Source organism: Poecilia reticulata, chromosome 6, assembly GCF_904066995.2.
Source record: "Poecilia reticulata chromosome 6, P_reticulata-male-v2, whole genome shotgun sequence".
In the NCBI taxonomy this organism is placed as follows: Eukaryota; Metazoa; Chordata; class Actinopteri; order Cyprinodontiformes; family Poeciliidae; genus Poecilia; species Poecilia reticulata.
The window spans coordinates 20094195-20111899 of NC_088835.1; the positions used below are offsets into that span (position 1 = coordinate 20094195).

The following is a 17705-nucleotide window of genomic DNA, read 5'->3' on the forward strand; positions in this document are numbered from 1 at the left end:
ACCCAAATTATGCCAGCAGCTTCTTGAAGTAAAGTAGTAAAGGCTTAGGTTAGAAACCTTTAATCTATGCTTTGTTAAAAAGTATTTCCCCAGTGGAGATTTCTTCCTTTTTTTTGTCATACATCAATGTTTCATATTACACAAGTTAACCAGAGAAAATACACATCAAATTATGATTGTATTTAAGATAAAATAAAAACTTTCCAAAGCAAACTAGTCCCATGTTTAAAAAATCCATTACTCCCTTAGCAAATTATAAAATAATCAAATTTTCTGGAAAATGGAGACAACTGGACAGTGGTGGACCTTTCCAGGATTTGTCAATTTAGCAAAATTACTCACTGGACATGAAATAACCCAGAACATTTGTAGCACTGTGGGCCTCATTCTAATCATTAAAGCTAATGTTGCAACATTAAGGGAGCAGGCAAAAATGTCTCCAAAACCTCTGGTCAGCTTAAAGAAAGCAAAAAAAATCTCACAGTTGTCAAGATTTTACTTTACCTTAAAATGTCAAATGAAAATTTGAAAACATGTTTTCTGAGGTTACATTTATCTGGCACTAAAATCTGTTTGATCTGAAACTGTAAAAATACAACAACAAAAAAACCTGAAGAAATCTGAAATCTGTGAGGGAGCAAATACCTTTTTCATTGAACTACATACATTCGACAGCATGTCGCTTTTCAACAATTTTGATTCTGTTCCGATTACAAGTTTGAAAAAGTCTGAGAATTTGGACAAATACAAAACAAAACTTGACAAAAGGCAAAAGTTGTATCTCAAAACTTTATACCTATTAAAGTTGCTTATCTTCACAGTAACAGACTCGGGTATGACTAGCAGCTGTTTCTTATAAAACGCTGATGTTCAGTTGATTACGCGGCATCACAGCAAGATGCAAAGGGTCATGATCACAGTTGGTTATAGGGTACATTAGGCTTTCATTTACAAGGCGCTAGAAAAAAAAATTACATCATAAAATTAATGCGAGTAAAGCGGCCAACAGATGCGGCAGCCTGCTGGCGCTCCACACAACACTACACACAAACACTGAGAACAGCAGGAAATACACTTTATAATTGCACATTATCTTTGCTGTGTCAGTTTTTCATGCTTCACATTGTTATTACACAGAGTACAGTTTTTGTCACACTCCAGAAAACATTCTATTAAAGCAACAATGGCTATAAGAGTTTCAAATTGTGAGCGTAGGGGCTAAAACACAGAAGCTGAAAAACTAGACTGAACCAAATTATTGCATTGGGTTCGTTTCCCGGTTCCTCGCACTGGACAGATGGACAACAGTGATTGAAATTGATCACGTGACAGTTTCCAGCGGGAGACTTTCAATCCAGTAAGTTAAATGTTCAAAGAAATTAGACAAGAATAAATAATGTGCCAGTTGATTCAGACCCTTCAAGCCAACTCTGGACTCTCTGCTTTTAGCTCGTCCTCAGAGTTCTCCTCTTTCTCTTCCAGGGCAAAGTTCTGTGAAGGAAATGTGACAGAAAGATACAATCAGATTTTTTTTTTTTTTGTGCACTGTTAATTCCTACAACTAGATTAGCAAATGCCTTCATGTAAAAATACATTTCAAAAGATGGAAACAGACAGCCATACCTCTAATTCTTCCAACACTTCATCCATGAAGTCACTGGGGTTTTGTTTGTAGTCCACTGCTCTGTTGATCATCTCTCTGAACATCTGATGGGACAATTAGTGACAGGAGAGTCATTGAGAAGTTCAAATTGAGACCCAAGTTAAATTTCAGCAAATGTAGGATTTGAATTTAAGACCTAAATGAGTTAGGCAAAATGACTAACTTCTTTGCTTTATATTTAACTGCCTTTATATCTCAAGCAGGTCAAATATAACTTTGTAAACTTGAATTGCTTAAATTTATCGGATTTTTACCCCAACCTACTAAGCATCAGCCCGTAAACAGTAAGGTTCAAAACTGAATTAAAAACATGTTCACGCCAAGATTATGTCTTCTGCAATTAAGACAATAAAGAGTAGATACTGATATGTCAACATTTCTGTCTGGTTTAATTTAAGACATTTTAAAGCCTACAATTAGATTTATTGAATTAGTTTGAAGACCATCCACAAGCCATGAAGTAACATAGATTGGTAACCGTTTTAATGATTTGTACTATTATTATAGACTAAATGAAATACTGTTATTCTGTCCGTGAATGTTAAAACTACTACAAGAGCAAACTGCTAAGAAAACAACAAAGCCAAACCTTTACTACATTGGTTCCATCCGCTGCTGAGACAAAGTAAAACGGAAGCCCTTGTTTCTTCGCAAAGCTAAAACTTCTCTGTGTGACCTTCAAGTCGGCTGCAAATGAAAGAAAGAAACGGCACTTTAATAATCATTTTCTTAATCAAGAAGAAAAACCAAGTAAGACAAAGCAGTAACACATATTACGTTTCATTGTATCGTAGCAGCTGAATAATAATTGTGAGTTTTAACGTAACAACCAGACTTACCATCGATTTTGTTAGCTACCACACAACAGGGAATCTCAGGTCTGTACTCTCTCAGCTCTTTATACCAGTTGGCTAAGTTTTTGTATGTGATCTTCCTTTGAACATCAAAAACCTGAGAGGAAAAACAATGAAACAACTTTCATTTACAAGTAAAATGAACAAGTAACAATGTGTATCCAGACAGTGAACCATCCAGTGGAAATAGCGATCATGCAGTTTCACAAGAAACATTGTTGGAAATTTAAAAATATATATCTTAATGGAAAGTATTCATCTAACAGCAAATATTACAACGTTTTATCGGTGACCAACAACCTCTTGATTGATTTACTGATTATTTTTTATTTTATTTTTTTATGGTTTTAAAAAAGCAACTGTGTCTTACCATGATACATGCATGAGCTTTGTGATAGTATGAAGGATGCATGCTCTGAAATCTCTCCTGACCAGCTGTGTCCCAGAAATCTGTGGATCACAATCAGGAACCCACTCTTGAATGCAGCGTGTGATGATTTTCATCTGGGTAAAACTAACGTTACAAGAGCAAAAACACTCACCGACTGTAACAGTCTTGTTTCCTACATTCGCTGTGTGTTTGTACAAAGTCAGCGCATAGGTGGACAGCTGCTGTGGGCGACTGCGCGAAGAGTGTTAAGGATCCTAAATAATCTCGACATTTACATTTAAAACGCACAAAGCAACGTAAGGATACAACTCGTCCAGAAGAAACCGCTCCATCAGCCTGTGAGGAAAATACAGAATCGTTGTTTCATGTGATCAGGCAGTCAGGAAAAAAAAAAAAGGTTAATGCGCTATTTGAGCTGAGACTCACTTTGATTTACCCACAGCGCTGTCTCCCAGGCAGATGATCTTCACTTGTTCCCGTGCATCGTATTTCTTTTGGTCTAGTTCAGGGATGCAGCCAATGTGATCAGCCATTTCCCCCCTGATTCCTCAGCAATGTGTCGTGTTAAAGAGGACTTGAGAACCACCAGGTGAATCTCCTCGGTCAGAGTTAATATAGAACCGCTAGTTAGCCTGCCATCAGCAGCCAGCTAGCTTCTTTAGCCGATTACTCAACTGCTTCAACAGTGTTTATTTTTGCCATATTAGAACAACACCTAAACTGACGAGAGCACGGTTACCGTTACTGGCTTCATGCTCAGGCTTCTAATCAGTTTTCGGACATTACGTTTCATTGTTCATCCCTATTAAAGATGTAATAACTCCGCTAATTACAACCTAGAGAATAAACAATGACTGAGCTTATTAAAACGGGTGTTGTTTACCGCAGAAGAGATTCTGGTCCAATTTCTGAGGTGAAACTGTTCGGTGAACGCACGACGTCCCAGACTATTTTCGTTTCTATGCAACAGGGACGCACACAGGACCACTGATCTCTGTTAAGCTGTCCTTACAAATGCCTGTCTGAAAATGCAAACCCACTAAATTTAATTAGATTTCGTTCATTCAGTCATTCATTCAGTCATTCATATACTTTTAGACAGAGTCCAGTGTTTTTTAGGGCCTTAAGCACAGTTTTATTTTGGAACCAATAAACAAAACAATCAACAGAACAACAAAAAAGAAGAAAATTGTAACTAAAAAAGACTTAATTAAATTTAGAAGTAAGCTTATTGCTAACAAGCCTGACAAAGTGAGATATATAAACAGTATTAGAATACTTAGTAATAAGTATTCTAATGAGTGCTTTTGAAGTGCCTGTGTACTCCAAAGCAAACATTTGCTTAGCATAGATTTCTTGTACTTTTTCCTGGCAAAATTGTAAAAGAAAAAATATCCAGTAAAGTTTTTGGGAAAAAACAAGAACCAGGATTCAAAGACAATCACAAAGCATTATTTCCTGATTTTCTTTTGTTTATTAAATATCTTTTAAACTAAAATTTAAAATCCATCCAAAATAAATGTAATTTGTTGGTATTTTGAAGAAAAAATCCTTCTAATAATTTAATATAAAAGTTAGAAAGTAAAGATGACCCAATTTTTGACATTTGTATGAACAGCATGACAGGGCAAATATGATCAAACATGATCTCAATAGTTGTGATTTTTTTTTTCTTTCATCTAAAGCCAGCTTTCTTCCTTTATTCATCTGCGTTTGTAATGAGGGGTGCAATGTATTGTGAATGACGGAATCCAAAGGTGAAACTGGGAGCTTTTGCTCTTGTAAAGGTGACCTAGAATGAAAAAAATATATATATATATATATTAACAAGTATAACACCTGGAGCCTGTTCTTAAAAAAATAGGATGTTTCTTACATGCTCAGGATAGTGCGCTCCTGGGCCTGGTTTTCTTGTGCTTTCCTCAGGAGCAAAGTTGCGTCCCTTTATACTGTACTGTGGAGGTTTCTGCTTATATATAGAGGGATCCACAACTTTATAGGCAGCAGGGCCTGGAGACAGAGTCTGGAGGAAAAGTCACAGGACAGAAATATCAGTATATCAAGGTTTTTGTGGGTTTTGTTAGGTCTTATTTAGAGACCCTAACCTGGTTAGGGTCTTCGTGGAGGCTTCCAGTTTTACCACGGCCTTGAAGTGTGTAGTTGGGTGCTGAAGGTGCAACTGCAGTTTTACAGCCCAGCATGGGGGGCAGAGAGTAGGTGGCTGGACCTGCAGTATTAGTGAGATAGACATTTTTTTCTCTGCCTTCTGAGGTGAACCTACTTCTATACTCCATAATTTAAATACTACCTGGCGTTTGGGTGTTAATGCGATCTCTTCTCCTCCCATACAGGGAATAAGCAGGAGCTGAACGGATGGTCATCTTACCAGAACACTCTGGGGAATATTGGCCTATAAGATGCCAAGAAAAATGAGAAACACACCCAGATGAAAGGTAAGTTTGTTGTATATTGCTATCGTCAGTACATGTGTGCATTTCCGAAACACATTTCTAAAACAGCTCCACTGACCTGGTCCGGGCACATGGGACATTTGAAGCTGCTTCGGTCGGCCGAGAAGAGAAAATGCAGGCATTTTACTTCTGCCCTTCATGGTCATGTTGGAAGGGATCAGATATCTTGGACCAGGAGAGCAGTTTGTATTCAATTCCTCATGACGAGCACCAAAGGAGAACATTGGCGCTTTATATTTGGTAGGATCATGCTGAGAAGCACCTTTTCAGACCAGAGGCACTCATGTTACCTTCAAATGTATCAATAATATATCTACTGATAGAATATTCAATTTTGCTCCCACCTATAAGTCCAGGAAGAGAATATTTGGGCCCTGGACTCCCATAGAGAGCAGCTATAGGCCCCCTTGGTCTGTGAGGCCTCCAAGATCCAACCCAAAGCTCATCACTTGGCATTGCTTTGAGAAAACTGATTAGCATTTGAGTTATAAAAAAAAGACGTTCAGTCAGAAATTTGCTTTATTTTTCTCTCGAAGTATTTGCCACTCTATGATTTTCTCCTGTTTTCAATATTAGCTACATACATATTCAGTTAACACAAAGTTTATTATATCACAAGTCAAGATTATTGAAGTCTAGACTTTGACTAAACCCTTCTGAAAAACTTAAAAAGAACAAAAGCAATAGACCATCAGACTGCCCTGTAATTTCTGGCTGTCGGTGGGACGTTCTTTTCCTGAAATGTTGTGTTAGTTTTACACAAGATATAACAACATGTATACATCCATAAAGTTCTCTGCATGGCTTCCTGGCCATGTGGCCTGGCAGAGATTTAAGCAGGAGCTATAAAAGCACATGAGGAGGATTAGCAGGGCTTGCCATTGCTGGTGCCATCCATGACATGTAAACTGTGAAATATCGTATCTGCTGCCAGGATATTCAGCTGTTAGCACGTCATGACAGTCAAAACACTGTCTTATAGCAACAGTCTTCAGTCAGAGTTTACTTCAAATTCATTGCAAGACTGATTGCTACTGGAAATCCTTTCCGCCCACAGCTTCACCACAAAGACTCTTTAAATATATTTGGATGATGTGAGTAGAATATTTACTTTCCCCTCTGGAATAAACAGTGTAGTTGAATTACATAAATGTACAGTGAATTTTGCTATAGATTAACGTAACTCTTTTATTCCCCATTTTCAACATAACGAGGTTCAAATGCGGGAATTCTGGAAATTCACTTACGAAATGACTAAAAAAAACAAAAAACAGTGAACAACTACTGGAAAAAGAAAATCAAACACCACAGCAACATTGCGCAAATTGAAAACAACATTTTATTGCCAGGTACTAAATTTAATAAACAGATGGATGACTTTACCTGATAAATGTCTCCGTCCAGTTGCGAGTGTGTGTTTCATACTTTATCTTCTACCTCGGCAGGTCCAGTGAACCCAAACACAGATTGTGTATTTCTCGGCATTGCTGCTATGGCAACATTGCCATGGAAAGGACTCTTGCAGTCGCGCTCAATATGTGCTTAGAGTTTTCTTTTTCTTTTTTTTTTTTTCTAGAAGTACGGAGGAAGTTAGGGATGTGAAAAGAAAAACATTAAAAATGCAGATCCTGTAAATGATTTATTAGTTATGAAAGGCTGGAACCAAGGCATGAGCCGCCTCTGTCGATGCACTGCTTGGATTTGGCTTTGACTTTGGTTTACCATTTAAAGAAAATATTAACTGACTTCACTTTAACAGCCAGAAATGCTGTTTTGTTGCTTAGTGCAAGGACCTGGTATAAATGATCACATTATTTTTGACAGTCATGCTTTTGTTTAATTCATGACTGTAACAGTGACAACATAGAAATGAAGGAGCTACAAAGTTCTGATATCACATTTTTATTCATATGTTTTATGGGAATGTTTTGAATCCACTTACTTAACTAAACAATTTCAGGGAAATCTTTGAAGTCCATTCAGTTATCTTGTGTTTGTTTTTATTTAAACTCCTCAAAGTGAAGCATTGATGCTGCAGGCCCTCTTGATTTGTCTGTGCATACTGAAAGTTTCTCTCAAACTGGCTTGGAGGACTTTCATCAAGGGACCAAGGATTCCAATTTTCTCTTGAGGACTCTGTTGGGTAAAAAAAAAAAAACAGTTAGTTTTAAAGCATTAATATTAATGCTTTAATAACAACTCTGAGGTTGTTTTACCCTTGTAAGTGTACATATGAGCCGTCGGAGGATGGCATCCTCTCTGTGTGGACACAGGCTGATCACTGTACTCACACAACTCAGCAGGCAATAAATTGTATGTCTCTGTGGCTGTTCATATTGGAAAAAATTAGGGAAGAAGACAGGCTATGTTATTTTTTATGATGTTGAAATGATAGAGAAATTAATATTGAACATCCATACTGAGAACATTTTTTCTGAAAATATCATCTTTTGGTACTTGCCTTCTTTAGAATGCTAAGAGGCTTTCTGTTGTTTCCTACTTTTAACCTTTCTACATCCTCATTGCTCAGAACAGGATCCTAGATCAGAGACAAAGAGGTAAATATAAACTAGGGTTCTAAAAAGGAATGGACAATGTGGAAAATTAGTTTTTTTTGCTTGATACAAACTGACCCTTAACTTCTCCAACCAGGTCCACAAGAGACAGCAAAGGACCTGAGGATCTGACTCAGTGACAAGCAGGGCCCATCCACAGTCACTGCTGTTAAGTTCCTCCTTCAGAAAACATGGGCGTTAATACAGTGAAAGACAAATAAGAGACGTGAAGAACTCTTATTTGTACCTGCAGCAGAGCCGATCTCTGTAGAACGGTCTCACCTGGAAGACCTTCATCTGCCATTGCTTTGGCTACCTGTCTGGCAATCAAAGTCGGGCCAGGAGTCTGTAGATTTCTGTACAACTTTATATGAGAGAGAGGAGAATCTTTGCTGCATTTTGAACAAACATATCACTTTTCCTTTAAGGAAAAAATACTGTACCTCCTGGCTGGAGCTGCATTTCAGGATTTCCTTTTTAGTTGAGCTTTTTGGCATTTTTGTGCAGCTGCTGCTTGTTTTCATATTTGTTGCTGCAGTGTTGAGCATGTGGAACTCCTTTCTGAGATATAGTTGCCCAAATGAAAATGTGCCAAAGACTGGACTAACTGGTCTGAGATCAGCATGTAGGACATCCTGTAAGCACCAGTGCTTCTCATCTCCAAGAGCGGCGGTGCAGTACAAGCTCAGTTCCTGGTCCTTTCAGAGAAAAGGCGTAACAGTGAGTATCACCTCCACAGCCGGCTCAAAACTACTAAAATATTTACAATTGTGAATGCGTTTCACCTCATACACTATGATCTTAGTAACGTCAGATTCACTGTAGCTACGTTTGTCCAGCAACACCTCGCACTTCCTCTCTAAGAACCCCAGAGGCTCATCCCAGGAGGACACTGACCCTGAGCCGGCCCATGAGCCTTTACGGCCTTCGCTCAACAAAGGCAAATACTGCTTGGACACCAGAGTCTCTCTCACAGCCCTACTCAGAACCCTCAGAGCTGATCTCTTCTCCAGTTCAGCGTGGACCTCCGGAGGAGAGACCAGACCCAGAGCCAGGCAGGAGAGCCGCACACACAGGAGGTACACCACCTGATCAAATGGGGTCAGAGAGGATATCCGGGTTAACTGTGACACAGTGCAGCGATGTCTGATTGTAGAAAGACTAGTGTAGTATCACGTCTCAACCTTGGGAGTGTGTCTGAGTCTGCGTGCCTCCTGGCCGTGAAGCAGCAGAGCTTGTCGGTTTAAGTAGTGCTGGAGGGTGAAAGGGGCCCCGTGCCGCAGGCTGAGGTCTGGGTACTGAGTGAGTTGCGTGCCGAGCAGGCGGGCAAAGTCAAACACCTGGCTTATCTGTGACCGGGTCTGGATAGAACGAGGCCTTTTAATGCGCACGTAGTGAACCGCTTCGCTGGGGCTTATGCGCAGGGTGTAGACGAGGTAACAAGCTATCAGGACACCTTTTAAACAGCAAGAAGAGAACAGCAACAAACACCCAAGAACTCTGAGCATCAAATGGTGTCATGCAAAAGTATTAATACCACTTAAACGTTTGCCCATTTTGCTACAGTAAAACAGCAAAACTCAATTTGATGATGTTAGGATTTATTATTCTGGTAAAAAGAAAAAAAATGGTATGAGAATACTTTTGCAAGGCATTGAACGTGAAAACTGAATGCAATATTTAATCTTACCTGTCCTGCCCAGGCCTGCGTGACAGTGAACGGCTACACGTCCTTCCTTCACAGCGAAGGCCAAAACCTTCACCCCGTCGATGATCCCAACAAGAGACGACACACCAAAGTCTGGCATCCCAAAGTTGTAAAAGTAGACTGAAAATTAATAGATTAAAATAGGATTGCAGGGCTGCCTCGTGTTTAATAAAGAGTCATTTGATTTGAATTTATCCCTGGCTGCTGTGGGGGCAAAAAAAAGCAGTGCAGAATAACATATAAAGTCTAATAATATATTTTCCCCAGTGTAACACAATAACAACTAGCTGTGCTGCTTTCGCTGTTTCCTGCTAATGTAACATATGCTTCAAAATAAGCATGTAAGTCTCACTTTTATTGTCCATGAAGGTCTGCGGAGAGTAAGTGAAACCACTGTCAAGGTCTAGAGGAGGCCCACAGTGAGCATGCTCCCCGGGGAGCTGCATGTTGATGATGGACCTGATCTTCAACCTGCAAACAAAGAAGCCAGTCGTGTCGTTTTGTATGTGTCTTAATGGATTTTGAGACAAAAAAATGTGAGTCAAGCGATTACCTTTGAAATTGCTCTATGATGTTGTACTTCTTGATGAGCTGATTGGATGGACGAGCCATTGCTATTATGTCATCGGTCACCCTGGAACAGTTGGGGATTCACAACCAACAGACTATCCTTTATTTTATATTCTGCACCATAATCTTTGAGACTGCAGTCACATCTTCTCACCAGGAGGAGAAAAGGCCTCGAATGACTTGCTGGTTCGATTTCCAGCATTCTGGTCCCTCGTAGCGACAGTCTTTTCCTCCACAGGCCAGCAGACAGAGGAGCTTGGGTGGGATGGCTCTCACTAGGTTCTCCCTGGCCTGAGAGTAGGACGGCCTTGGAACTGGTACATGTGGGCTCAAACTTGGCATCATCCTGCGAACACAAACCTGGCCCTGAATTTTGAGCACCAATTTGCAGCACGCCACATAACGGCAATTTATTAAAGAAATGTAATTTCAGTCCAATCATAAATACATTCCAATTGTCCTTATTAAGCAGTACATCAAGTTCAGTTTGGTTTAAAAGTGTTCTGTTTAAGAAAACCAAGTAGATTACATCAATTCATTAATTTGCAGCAATTCCTCATACCGAGCATGAATGAGGTTGAAGACAGAAAACCCATGGGAAGGCCAATTTAAATTTTTGCTTCAGTCTATTTAAAGGGACCCAGTAAACATATGGGACGCTCTAAGAGGAAGAGAACATAATTAAAAAAATGTTGGCCTATGGTAGAAAACTAACAATAAATTCACCCTAAAAGTTTCATCTCCATGATAAAACAGTGGTGGTAGAATGTAATGATACTTTATCTCAGCAGGGCCAGTTGATCAATGGAAAACTGAATGGAGATAAATGCAGGACAATCCTTGATTACAACCTGCTAGAAGATGCAACAGCCGTGAATACAAATTCAAGTCAGTATTTAGATTCCTTTCACTTTACAATCATGTGCCATATTGTGTTGGTCTATCACATTAAGTCCTAATCAAATACTTTGATGTTTGCTGCTCTAATCTGACAAAACATGAAAGGGTTCAAGGGGTACGAACCCTAAAATGAAACCCAACAAACATGCAAAATGATCTGACAGCTCATATAATAATTACTTTGATGGCTTACCTTAGTTGTTACGATGAACACTAAAGCTGTTAATCCCATTTAATTTATTCCCCAGCAATAAAACCTTTGAAATAGGGAGAGAAAGGCTCTGGACACACATGTGCCCCTCTGTCTTGACCCTCTCTGCTCACACACTAACAGAACCGAGTGATGAGCCAGCTCCACTAAGCCTGATTAGCTGTCATAATTACATTAGAAAAGACATTCATGCAGCGTAGCAAGCCAATTATACAACGCTTATTCCTTCACCCCTCCAAATGACCTAATTACTTGCAAATAGCCCTGGTACCATACATGAATTCGCTTTGCTTGTGATGTTGACAAATTGAATTATTAACCATAGCCTCACAGGCCGAGTTTGCATGGAAGAAGTCTGGGCAAATTTAAATGCAGTAAGAAATTGGAAAAAAAAAATAAAAAGAAGAAGTTGCTCATCTGTTGTTTGTCGGTGAGATTATAACCCTGCAGTCATTTGAACCGTTCTTAAACTTTGAATTTCTTAAGATTATCTCCGGACACAGAGTCTCTCAGCATCCAGCAACAGGAGCCGCTTGGTCATGACGGTGTGAAGCCGTAAGCTCCACCTTCCCCATCTTTGCTCAGTTCCCCGTAACAGCCATGTTTGAATCACAGTTTAAGACACTGCGGAGCCAAGTGTCAATGTTTTATTTTAAGAAGCAACGTATTTGTACTGGAAATAACACGTATTTTTGATGTGACCATCTCCAAAATGTATAACTAGCATGTGCTAAATACATTTTAGTTGACAAATTTCAAATCTTCATAAAGTATATGAAGAGAAATGTATCAAGCTGATTAGTTGATCAACTGATCTAAGGCATATGAGACTAGTTGAATTAGAATCAGAAATACTTTCATCCTCAAGGGGTAGAAAAAAAAAATCGCTTAATTGAAGGATAGTGCCACCCAGGAGTTAAAATATTAGATGATATTAGAAGATAAGCACAAAGTTTTAAAATAGACATAGCTAATTTAACAATCTTCTTATGAAATCATTTAAATTGACCCAATTCTCTCATAATCAGGACTTTGAGCAACAGCGTATGTATAGTTATGCCCAATATTCAGAACCCTGACGGATTGAAGTTGTACTTATTCCTCATATGAAATGTGGATAGCAGTGTAAAAAGAGTACAAGTTTTGAAAAAAAAACAATTCGCCTTTGCTTGCGTTTGAAAACAGCATAATATCATTAGACTCAAAGTAATCGGTGTGAAAATCTTTATGAGAACTAACACTAATCTTTAGTTCCCTCTTCAGATTTTTTTTTTCCTGTTTTCAAAGGTCTTTCCAGTGGCATGCTTAAAAATTAAAACTCCAAACTTCTTTTTAGGTGCAGATGTTCATGCTCTGCATGATCATAAAAAATAAAATAAAAAAATGCTGAAATGGGGTTAGTGTAACAGTGGCTTTATTCAGAGCTTTTTGTTTTAAAAGACACTGACAACAAATATCCCAAAGCTGGAATGTACACTAAGATAAACTGATAGGTCAGTATGCTGTGTGTTTTATTAAAGAGAAAGAGGAAAGTAATTAATACTTTACAGTGTTTGTTACACAGTACAACAAAGTCAACATTATATGTTGCTGGAAAAAAAAAAAGGGGGGCGGAGGGGGCGGGGAATAAAACAAGACTTCACAGTGTCGCAATGTCTCAGGTCCTGTGTCAACACTGAGAAAACACTTCCTTCCTCCTTTGGGCCGAAGCTACTTTCTGTTAGATGACAGAAAAGGAAAAAATAAAATAAAAATAAATTTTTTTTTGCTGGTTTTAAAGCAGAAAAACAAAGCATGTGAAAACAAATTCACAAGAAACTGAGATAAGTGAGATCCAGAGTTTATAAGGAAGCTGCAAGACATTAATCTATACTCACAGTGGTGTGGTTCTGCTGCAACACTGCATACAATGCAGCACAAAGCGGAGAGTTGCATAACTTCATCTCGCAAAAGCACAAAGACCTAAATGCATCACGAGGAGAAGCTTCACCTAATGATGCAACATGAAATGAATAACTGAGGTCTATACCACAGGGGACCAGAAGGCAATCTGTTTTTTGTTTTTTTTTGGCACCAAACTACAAGCAAATTATTAATCAAACCACAGAATTACAAAACGGTTAGCTGGCACAGAAGTAAAACAAAAGACCAAGCATCCAGAAATCAAATAACAGCAGGGGGGCATGGCAATTAACAGCTTGAGGGAGACCACCAGACGACCTCTACCGTCAAACCGAAATTTATAAATGCATTTCTTTCTGTGAAATCTCTAAACATATAATTTTCTCACCATGCCCACCATTTACACAGGAAGTGTAAATGAATGAGTGTGAAAAGGAAAGACCATGCACAAAGAAAGAAACTACTGAATAGATTTAAAAACAGAGGTTATCATAACTGAGTTAACTGTCCAACAGGTTGGAGGGTTTTTTTTTTTGTTTTTTTTTTGTAAACATTGGTGCTAAAACAAACTGGCTCTGGATTGAACGTCTGAGTCTTTTCTCAAGTCCCGTGTTGATCAGTCACACTCTGCTGTCCAGCCGATCCTTCATTAGTTCTTCGACAGCTCTTTGGACAGCCAGTCAAGTCCTTCATACAGCCCGGTGCCCTGGGTGGCGCAGGTGGATTCGATGTGCCACTGTGGAGAGAAAAGGGTGTGTGGCTCTCAGTGGGGGTGGGTGGGGGGGGACCATCGCAACTCAATAAAGTCCACAGATTCAAAGCGTGAGTGATTACTCACTTTTCTGCTGCGAAGTGAATGCAAGCCGAGTCTCTCTGCCAGTTCGCTGACCGTTATGGCATTTGGAAGGTCCTGCTTATTGGCAAATACCAGCAGGACGGCATCTCTCAGCTCATCTTCCTGAAGCTGCAAGAATTACAGATTCCCCGTCATATATATATATATATATACGTATATATTTTTTTCCTATTTATAAATTCATCAAAACTAAGAACTACGGCAAATTTCAGTCTAATACATGAGCTACCACCATATCTTCTGGTGGAATTTGACTTTAGTGATTTGATGCGCAAGTAAGGATAAGTTTGTAATTCAATAATTTTCTGTAATTTTTTGATGTAGGAAGACAGACGAGTTCTTAAAAGTCATCAGGAAATTGGTAATTGTTAAAAAAAATTAAATACAACCAAAACAATCTGACCGGTGCATCACCGACCATCCAATTTACAGAAAGAAATGGGTCCATAAAGAACATTATGAAATTAGAAACACGACGAGCCGCACGAATGATTACATTCAGTCTTCCCCCAGAAACGCGTCTGAATCCCGTCTTAGGTTTTGCTCATTTCTCTCAATCAAAAAGGCCCAAATCCCTCAAAGGTTTTCTGAACAGAGTCCAGAAATCCTTTAAGCGCCCGACTACTTTGGAGTTTATGCAGCAAAAAACAAAATGTCATTTACCCAAACAGTTTGACACAAATTACATCTACACTTTGATATTCTTTTTTCCATCACTATAAGCTTTAAGGTAAAAAAAAATAAAGTGCAAAAAAAATAAATAAACAACGTATTGTGAAAAAAGTTTCATTGGGAAGTAAATTCAAAGCAATGCTGCCACTCAGAACTGGGCTGTTGTGAAGATGCCTCCTTGTTTATGATTTAACCTCATAATAAGATTTACACGCCTCTTAAAGGCGACTTGGAGAAAGAAGGTGAAACCTTTGATCATTGGTGTTACTCAAAGATGAGCTGAGTCAGAGCCATAAATGCATAAATTGCTGCTGGAACGAATAGAGAATTATTGCTATTACTTTTAATGACCTCATCTCTTAGACATTTATCCTGCTGTGAACTCCCGCAGCTACAAAACCAGCTATACCTCTTCTGGCAATGAGAACATCAAACAAGCCTTTCTAGTAAACTCCAAGGGATTTTTGGACACCTTCAGCTCATAAAAGAAAAATCCAAACGTCAAGTTTAATGTCACATTTCTGATAACATACCATTTTGGAGAGCTCCTCCGCAGACTCAATAATTCGTTCTCTGTCGTTACTGTCCACTACGAAGATAAGACCCTAAGAAATAAAATAAAAAAAAGAGAAGAATTACAATGGAATAGATGTTTAGTATTGCACAATTAATATCATGTTTAGATCTAATACCAAACCCTTATTAGCCTTGTGTTCAGTTATTTAACTTTTCAGAAAAACTTTGTAGGAAACGTCAAGATTTTCCAGCTAAATTTGAAAATACCTCCTCATAACTAACATTTTATTCAGATCAAACACAGAGAACAATCATCTTTAGTACTTTACTGCAACTTTTTTATGACTTCACCACGTTGAAACGCGATTGTTTATCACATTGCAACATTTTCATGCAGCAGAAAGAAAAGATTCGCCTTAGAATCACTCGTTATTGAGTGATTATGTAATTTCGCCTTATTTGACCTGTCCAAGAACTAGAATGTTTTGCTTTTTGCGTAAATTATTGTAATCTAATATCTACGTTTTGCTTTCTGCTAAAAAACAAAAACTACGGACTGAACATTCTCCAAGTCAACAACAGAAAAGTAAACAAGGAAGCAAAATAACAGCAAAAGAAAGGAGGAAAGAATAAAACATCTCGGGAGCTGAATCACTGCACTGTGATAAATCCCCTCCTGAAAAAGTTTCACTTCGCGTTCTAGTTGCATAACGGGGTTTTCTCTGTAACTTCAAACCAAAGTTTGGTCTCATACCTGTGTGTTCTGGAAGTAATGCCTCCAGAGAGGTCTGATCTTGTCCTGGCCACCCACATCCCAAACGGTGAAGCTGATATTTTTATATTCTACCGTCTCCACATTGAAACCTGTCACAGAAAAGGGACAGACCAAAAACGTTATCATGAAAAACTGATAGAAGTACTTGAAACAAAAAAAAAAGGATAAATGTCAAATAAAATCCATACCAATGGTTGGGATAGTGGTCACAATTTCACCAAGCTTCAGTTTGTACAGGATTGTTGTTTTTCCAGCAGCGTCTAGTCCAACTGAGGAAGGTAGAAAGAATATGACAAATTATTGAAAAAAACTCTTCACCTAATCATCACAGCAAAACAAAAGCAGTATTTGACGGTACAAAGTTAGTGCTGATATTTTCTTCCAAGACAGCAACTTCTGAAGTTAAAGTAATACCGTTTGTGCTAGAGTCATGTTTCTGCACATATCTCAAGATTTTATTTTTGGTGAATCCAAACCCCTAAAGTTTTCAGGATGTGTGTATTTGTTTTTTTTAAAATAACACTTATAATATATAATAACATCCAGTTGTTGGATTTTATTATGTAGATTCCACAAACCATGAATCAATGCTGTTCTGACAGCAAAATTAAGAGGCACTTTGCTGCTTCTTTGGTATCTTAGATTGTCTCTATTTAAAAAAAAAAAAGCTAAATTTTTTGTCAATGTGGTTGTAGTAGGTTGTACTATAAACATCTCCTTCCAGCTAATTTCAAGTTCTTTTTAAACACCAATTTCAAATTATGACTCAAAGATGTTTTTTTTCACTCTCCCACCTTTGTTTCCTGTGTAAATAATTATTGTAGACTTTGTAAATCACCGTCCAATTCAAATTTAATGATGGTTTGATAGTTTACAAATTTTTTTTTTTTTTTTTTGTGGCTCCAACTAATCTGAACTTCCATTTAATTAAAAAATATTGAATCCAGAAATAAAACCCTTCATAGAAGCATCTCAAACTTCAAGATGTATTTTTAGTTGTTTGCTGCGATCAGTGTATTCCTTTTTATATTCCCCATCTCTACGGGATCAAACCGTGGATCGATTTGAACATTATTGTTTGCGTGATAATTTGGAGGATCTTGGAAACCGTGACTTTTTAAAAATTCGGTGCTTAACTTTTATTTACAAATTGCTAACATTCCATAAAGGAGGCCACATTGAAAGCCTGTTGCGCCAAACATCTTCATGAAAACCGTTTATTTTTGTGGAGTTCGACATTAAGATTTATTTCCGGAAACAATGCCCACCACGTTTTGTATCCCTCTCATCACACTTACCCTGGAACAGCAGTTTTAAACTTACTTCATCTCAATTGTCTGTAGCAAGCGATGCTAACTGCCGTTAGCCAAACAAAACTTTTACTCACCCATCAGAATCCTCATCTGTTTCTTCCCGAACAGCCGACCGAAGATCGACGAGATGGTGAGCCCCATGGCTGCCCGAGGATGTTTGACTATTTAAAACTAGAACTGATATTTAACCACGACAACAGCAAAGCGAAATGTGTTTAAAACGGGTCCAGTCACGGTTGAGGGAGGGAAGTTACTGTGATTTCACTCCAGACTGCCACGTCCGGTGTAAACGTGGAAGGCACAGCGTCATCAGTCTGAACCAGCTTTATTTGTCCTCAAACGGAGAGC

General features: G+C 38.5%; 4 protein-coding genes across 6 annotated transcripts; all 4 read right to left on the reverse strand.

Moving 5' to 3' along the window:
- Positions 1–771: 771 nt before the first annotated feature.
- Positions 772–3852, reverse strand: rabl2 (RAB, member of RAS oncogene family-like 2). The gene is made up of 8 exons (XM_008411315.3): positions 3335–3852; positions 3215–3244; positions 3060–3139; positions 2888–2967; positions 2503–2614; positions 2253–2350; positions 1624–1707; positions 772–1491 (listed from the first exon to the last, which is right to left on the reverse strand). The coding sequence occupies exons 1-8, from the start codon at positions 3439–3441 to the stop codon at positions 1420–1422; spliced, it is 663 nt and encodes a 220-aa protein (XP_008409537.2). The 5' UTR covers positions 3442–3852; the 3' UTR covers positions 772–1419.
- A 123-nt stretch (positions 3853–3975) lies between these two features.
- Positions 3976–7122, reverse strand: cimap1b (ciliary microtubule associated protein 1B). 2 transcript variants are annotated; one of them, XM_008411310.3, is made up of 7 exons: positions 6763–7122; positions 5724–5848; positions 5438–5641; positions 5217–5318; positions 5014–5135; positions 4785–4931; positions 3976–4700 (listed from the first exon to the last, which is right to left on the reverse strand). In XM_008411310.3, the coding sequence occupies exons 2-7, from the start codon at positions 5833–5835 to the stop codon at positions 4608–4610; spliced, it is 780 nt and encodes a 259-aa protein (XP_008409532.2). In that variant the 5' UTR covers positions 5836–5848; positions 6763–7122; the 3' UTR covers positions 3976–4607. The 2 variants fall into 2 exon arrangements, with proteins under 2 accessions (XP_008409532.2, XP_008409531.2); XM_008411309.3 differs by having other exon boundaries at positions 5724–7122.
- A 143-nt stretch (positions 7123–7265) lies between these two features.
- Positions 7266–12442, reverse strand: LOC103466029 (protein tyrosine phosphatase domain-containing protein 1). Of its 2 annotated transcripts, none has more exons than XM_008411312.3 (13): positions 11306–12442; positions 10367–10558; positions 10196–10276; positions 9995–10113; positions 9625–9735; positions 9119–9390; positions 8720–9022; positions 8378–8632; positions 8182–8298; positions 8013–8114; positions 7841–7918; positions 7596–7706; positions 7266–7515 (listed from the first exon to the last, which is right to left on the reverse strand). In XM_008411312.3, the coding sequence occupies exons 2-13, from the start codon at positions 10555–10557 to the stop codon at positions 7393–7395; spliced, it is 1863 nt and encodes a 620-aa protein (XP_008409534.2). In that variant the 5' UTR covers position 10558; positions 11306–12442; the 3' UTR covers positions 7266–7392. The 2 variants fall into 2 exon arrangements, with proteins under 2 accessions (XP_008409534.2, XP_008409533.2); XM_008411311.3 differs by having other exon boundaries at positions 9625–9762; positions 11306–12437.
- Positions 12443–12720: 278 nt separating this feature from the next.
- On the reverse strand, positions 12721–17640 carry LOC103466027 (ADP-ribosylation factor 4-like). The gene is made up of 6 exons (XM_008411308.3): positions 17432–17640; positions 16233–16313; positions 16024–16133; positions 15287–15358; positions 14064–14189; positions 12721–13961 (listed from the first exon to the last, which is right to left on the reverse strand). The coding sequence occupies exons 1-6, from the start codon at positions 17496–17498 to the stop codon at positions 13875–13877; spliced, it is 543 nt and encodes a 180-aa protein (XP_008409530.1). The 5' UTR covers positions 17499–17640; the 3' UTR covers positions 12721–13874.
- Positions 17641–17705: the final 65 nt, after the last annotated feature.